At 55.4% G+C, this 6,094-nt stretch overlaps 1 protein-coding gene across 1 annotated transcript; it reads left to right on the top strand.

The window, feature by feature from the left end:
- The first annotated feature begins 1,839 nt into the window (after nucleotides 1-1,839).
- Nucleotides 1,840-5,230, top strand: LOC128919415 (reprimo-like protein). Its single transcript, XM_054224736.1, has 2 exons — nucleotides 1,840-1,969; nucleotides 3,991-5,230. Exon 2 carries the CDS (start codon nucleotides 4,123-4,125, stop codon nucleotides 4,456-4,458), a length of 336 nt encoding a protein of 111 aa, XP_054080711.1. The 5' UTR covers nucleotides 1,840-1,969; nucleotides 3,991-4,122; the 3' UTR covers nucleotides 4,459-5,230.
- The last annotated feature ends 864 nt before the right edge of the window (nucleotides 5,231-6,094 follow it).

Below are 6,094 nucleotides of genomic sequence, written 5' to 3'. Positions count from 1 at the left end.
CTCTGCCTGTAGCTCCTCAGGCTTTTTTTTTTTTTTTTTTTTTTTTTTCCCTCTCTCACAACTCAGGCAAGGACCTAATAAACCCCCCCCCGGCAGCAAGTACGAAGCGCTGGTGACCTACAGCCCTGGGGCTGGTAAGAGGCTCTTTCCCATCGGCTCTTTCGCCTGGGTTTTAATTCCTGACAAAATCCTGCTCACTCCCTCCTTTTATTAACTCTTGCATGAGAGGCAGCCTGGGTCTTAAACCTGCCAGAGCCTGGGCTGCCTCTGAGTTCAAGGATTTTGGGGCCAACAGAGCAAATACACGTGGGTGTGAAAGTGTGGTTTCGCAGCTCCCTTCCCCAGAGCACGGGTGCAAATGGGAATATCTCGGCTGAAATGGAGCTGGGAGCCGAGTGAGACCCAGCCAAGAACTGGACCCGGTGAAACCAGCAGTTTGGGTGTAAACCTGGACATCGCAAAGGGAGGGAAGTTTGGGTCAGATAATTTCGACCTGGTTTTCTTCTCACTTGTCTTGTTTTTTCCCCTCTGTGTCCTCAACAATTGCTCCGGTATTGAGCAAGTGCAGGGAGTCAGATCTGCACAGGAATTGTCCCCTCTGAAAGGCCGGAGCTGCTTGTGGGTGCCTCCCGAAAGGGTGTGATAAACCTCTTGTTCCCCTGCAATACCGAGGTCCTACTCAGAGAAGAGGAAACTGAGGCACTGAGGCTGGGGGGCAGAAGGGAGAGAAGGGCTGTTTCCCTGGAGCCCCGGGATGCTCTCTCCCACACAGGTGACAGGGCTTGGGGACAGCAATGACACAGCCCTGGGTCAAGACGATCCGACACACAGAAACACCAGGCAGCGGAAAAAGAGCTCGTGTGGGTGCCGAGAGCTGCAGCCGCAGCCTGGCGGTGCCGAAAGCTGTGGGGCCATGGGCATGGGGCGGTACGAGACCCACAGCCCCACACTGGGAGAGGTGGGGATAATGGCATCGTCCCCGGAGCCATGTGGCTTTCAACGAGAGGCGATGGTGCTTGCGAGGGTGAGATGGTCCTGGGGACCCTGCCTCAGGAGCTGGGGACTTGTCTTGGCTTTTAAAGAAGAAGGTTTGATGCCCCTTTGCTTCCCCACTGAGCCCCCCCCCCAGTCCCTGCGGGGTGCTGCTGCCCTCCCGCGGCTGCCTGGGCTCCGCTCCGCGGGGGATCATTTTCCACCTGGGATCCAGCTCCCTCTCCAAAACTTCTAATGAGGATTTGGTAAAACAGAGTAGGAGAAGCCCATGGACCCCTCGTGCAGTGTCCAAAAGGGCTGCACCTTGGCTGGGACATCAATACAAACCCCAAACCTGCTTTCTGGGGGGCTCTAGATCTCGCCCTGCCCCAGATCCCGGAGCCGTTTCGCACCGCAGATCCCATTAGCCAGTTTTAGGGTAGCCAAATTCCTGCTTTTCCTGCACAGGTCCTTCTCCCCCTACCTGAAAATGCTTGTGTGGCCTTTCCCTGTTTTGCAGGAGGATTTTCTGGCCATGCGGCAGCCTGTCCCTGTACCCCCCCACAAGCACATCTGATGCCCCGTGGAAGGGAGGAGGAATTTGTCCAAGTTTCTATGGAGAGAAATGTGGGAGCCCTGCTTGGCTCTGCCCATCCCACGGATCTGACCTGCCATCGGTCTCACAGGCCCCTCTTCTTTGAGGGACTCATCCTGCCAAGCAGCTGGTTGCATGAACCAGCAGGGGATGGTCCTGAAAATCCCCGCCCAGCATTAACCAGCATTAACATGAACTCCAACCCTTGCTTCCAGCAGGGTGCAAAAACTTTGAAGAAGAAGGGAAAAGTCACAAAATGAAGTATTTGACTTGCCTGCACCTGCCTGAGCTCTCGTCCTGCCTGAGGACAAGGATGGCGTGAACTTAAATCAGCGCATTTGGACTCAGTTTCCCTGCCGACTGCAAGAAGGTGCTGCTCGTCCTGAAAACGTCGCCGTGATGGTAACTCCGGGCACTGTGTGACTGATAGTGGGATGCTCTGGGTATGGAAGTCCCTGCTGGGACTAAGGCAAGAAACAGGCAGGGGGGGTTTGGAGCTGGGAGGCCCCAGTGTCCCCGCTGCCCCGTCACCGCGGGCTGTGACCCAGGAGCGATGGATGCAGCAGTCCGAATCCATGCTCGGGCGTGCGGGGAGAGGAGAGGCTGGAGCTGGAGCCACCAGAGGGAGCAGAAACTCCTTCAGTCTGGGAACGAGCCGGGGAGAGGGGCTCCCGGCTGGGCTGGGGCGCCAGGGATGCTCTGCTTTCCCGGGGGGATTTTTCCTGGCCCTCAGGTTAAACAGGGGCAGACGCTTTTGTTCGATCAGGGTTTTCCGCTTCCCTCCCGCAAGTGCTTCTGCTGCAAACTGCCCTCGCGGACCGGGCAGCCCTTCGGGGAGAGAAACGCCATGCGCAAAACAAGGAAGAAAAAGCAACAAGTAAAACCCAAGCCAAACAGTTTTTGAGCCCCTAAAGTCACAGCAGCAGAACAGGGCCACAGATCCCAGCCGCATAAAAGGAAACCCGACTGACGCTATCTCCATGCCAGCCTCCATCCTCAGCTAGCCCCATGCTCCTGCCCTTAGCTGCGATTTATCAATTCTCATTTAGGTTTATTAAAATCCCCTTCGGGGTCTAGGCAAAGAAAGCGAGCCAAGATATACACAGATAAATCAGGACAAGCTCTCCACATCGTGGCTCGGGGGCGATCTCCTGTTCTCTGCCATCCAGACACGTTTCCAGGCAAACACCAAAGGGGAAAGCCGGGGTACGGCAGCTCCACAGGCACAGCCCTGGGACGGGCAGGGTCAGGACTAAGCCAGACATGGCTGGACACCCCGACTTGTGCTTTCGCTTTGGGAGCTTACACAGGCAAGGAGAGGGGAGTGACGACAAACCTTCCCCTGGGATTCCCTCCGTGGGGCGGAGGGGCCAGAGGGAGAAGGTCTGCGATGCTCCAGCCCTCCGTGATGCTGCTGTAGGACCCAGAGCTGGGGCCAGGGCAGGGCAGGGGTATTGGGCAGAGAGCAGGGTGCAGCATCGCAGTGCTCCCCTTCCAAGGGGGCTAAAGGAGCCGGAGGGGGAGAAGAGGGAGACAAAGGTGCCGGGGGAGGAAACCCCCAGCCCGAGGAAGACAAGGATGCAGAGAGGGGGATGGATCCAGCGCTCGTCTGGAAGCACAGGACAGGCATCACTGAGCAGAGCTGGGGGTGGACTGGGCTGCGTTGGGCCAGCGCTGCTCTCAGAAGGAGTGGGTGGCACAGAGCAGCAGCGGGGACCGGCGAGAGCAGCGCTGACCTGAGGCTCACGGGAGCCTGCGTCGGGGGGGGACGGGAACCTGCCAGCGGTCCGGGACGGACACTGAGCATGGGGGCTGCTTTGGGGAGCAGGTGGGGGGGCTGGGAGGAAGGATGAGTTGGGTGCCGCTCCGCAGGGCCTCAGGGGTCAGCCCCCACTCGGGGGTGGCTTGGGGGTGGCACAGGGGTGGGTGCGGGCACCCCTGGCAGGGCAGAGGGGGGGTGCACAGGCGTGGGGAAGGGGTGGGCAGCCTGGGTGAGCGTGGAGGGGGAGGAAGGCGGTCCTGGGGGGAGGCTGGAAGGGGGTGGAGTTGCTGGTTTTTTCTTTGAACACGGTGAAGACTTTAGCTTGGAACTTGCATTCGTGGAGCTCCCAGCTGGCAGGAATCAGCTCTCCCTCCTGCGGGAGACCCCCCGGCCCCCGGGGGGAACGGGCACCGCTCCGCTGCCCTGCGCTTCGGGGTGGCACCTTCGGGGCAGCGGCGAGGGCGGGAGGCATGGGGTGATCTTTGGCTGCCTTCCCCTTCCCCGCGCCCCCTTCGCCTTTTCTCTCTCTCTTTTTGCTTCTTTGGGGGCTTGCGCTAAGGCTGCCTGTGCCAGGAGGGATCCGGGACCGAGCTGTCCCTCGGCTGCATGAATTGGCTTCCCACCTGCTCGCAGCCTCGCGGAAGTTTCCCCTCCATCCCAGGCTGTGAGAAGAAAGGCAGGAGGTGGAGCAGAGCCCGCCGAGCAGCGCCGAGGTTTGGCATGTGAGAGGTGGGCAGGGGGACAGCAAGCTTCCCTCTTGCCTTCCCCGGAGATCTGGGATTGCTCCTAGACCATGAATGGATCCTTTTTCAACCAGACTCTCCTAGAGCAGGGAGCTTACCCCAACAGGACCCAGGGCTTGGGGATGCTCATGGCCTGCTGCAATGGGACCGGCTCAGTGCTGGCGACCGACGGTGGCTCCTCGGTCCTGGCGCCCGACGAAAGGAGCCTTTACATCACGCGGGTGGTGCAGATCGCCGTCCTCTGTGTCCTCTCCTTGACTGTGATGTTCGGCATCTTCTTTTTGGGCTGCAACTTGCTCATCAAGTCAGAGAGCATGATTAACTTTCTGGTGAAGGACCGAAGACCTTCCAAGGATGTGGGAGCTGCAATCATGGGACTTTACTGAAGCCACCGGGCTTTTGTAGGCAAGTGAATTGTCTGGACCTGGTGCTGAGATGCAGATTCCCATGTGTTTGGGGCAGCTGGGGGGGAGTGGAAACGGGGGGGGAGGGTTCTTTTAGTGTGTCTGTGTCCATGGGAAAGCAAAGCTGCGCTTCCCAGTCAACAAACTGTCGTGGTGAACGGGGAAATCTCCCCTGAGTTGTATGAAGTACAATAAATGACCAGCATCGTGTTGCATGCAGAAATGGCTTAAGTTTTGCATGAAACTTGCAGAAACAGTGATAATGTGCAGATCTGGACTCTTTTCTGCTGTTACCTTGGATACCACTACCTGGGATTTAGGGCTAAAAAACAAAAGGGGGGGGAAAAAAGAAAAAGCGCAAATAACTCACTACAAAAAGAAAACAAAGAAACAAACAAACAAAAGGGAAAGCAAAATGCACGGCACGGGCCATGTCTTTGACCATGGGGCACGGGAAGGGAAGTGCCGTGGGGGCCGTACAACAAAGCCTGCATGCCACAAAATGTGTCCCTGTGTTTGTATATCGGACCTCAAGCATGCATCTTCTGGCAGAGTTTTGTAACGGGGAAAGCATGTTCTTCCTTATTGTTTTGAGCTATCCTGTTAAAGAAACCGGTACTTTCTTCTTTCACAACATGCTGAAGGAAGAAAAGAACCCAGACAAATACAAAAGAACCACTCCAACCCCAAAACAAAAGCATGCTTGTTTTTGTACACAACAGCCTTTTTTTCAAGTGCGATATTGTCACAGTCCTTGAGGTTTTTGTAGTTTTTTGAAAACTGGTGAACATTCGGGAAACAAAAGAACCTGTTTCAAAAGAATTTGGTGTTGTCTTCCTTTTCTTTCTCTGTGTGTACCGAGTTCAGGTATTTCAAGCCTAGTTCCAGATATAATCATCTCACCTTCCAGTTGAACTCCAATTAGAGATGTTTATTTAAAGCAGAAACCACCACACATTTTTCACAGGCGAGTATCAGTTACCACTTGGAAATAAATTCCTCAGGAACTATGTATTTCAGGCTTGTGTTAAATACATGCACAGCACCGAAGCAGAGATTCATAAAAGATGCACTGAGCGCCTCTTGCAAAGCAAGATTTCAGCCTCCGAATTAAAATCTCCAGCTCCTCTGATCCCGAAGAGCTGTCAAAACTAAATTATGTGAGAGGAGGAGGACTCCTAACCTTTGTTCTGTGATGGAATTACAGTTCGGTCTGTGGGTGTGAGATGGAAATAATTCGAGTTTTGTTGCGCCAACAGTATTCCTGCTGGCTCCGCTTCTGTAGTGGGAAAGCAACCCTGGATACTGGAGGAGCTGATGATCTGCTGCACTTGGATGTAAATCTGGAAGAACAGCTCTCTGCCTTTCCCAGAAGGAGGAAGAAAATTAGAGTACCTTTTGTAATTAAGCAATATTTGCTGAGCACCTTCTTCAAGGTTCCCGCAGGGTATTGATGGACTAAGCCCGATGCAGAGCAGCAGCAGTGCAGCGCTGCCGCTGGTTGCTCCCACTAACCTGTTGCCTCTAATGCCTCGAAAGCACAAAGACAGTGTGGCAACAGGACCAGCATTTTGGGATTCAAAGCCCTGAAATGTCCCGTCGGTGCCAGTGAAATGGC

Source organism: Rissa tridactyla, chromosome 19 (genome assembly GCF_028500815.1).
Source record: "Rissa tridactyla isolate bRisTri1 chromosome 19, bRisTri1.patW.cur.20221130, whole genome shotgun sequence".
Lineage (NCBI taxonomy): Eukaryota > Metazoa > Chordata > Aves > Charadriiformes > Laridae > Rissa > Rissa tridactyla.
This window is presented reverse-complemented; position numbering and strand designations above follow the sequence as displayed.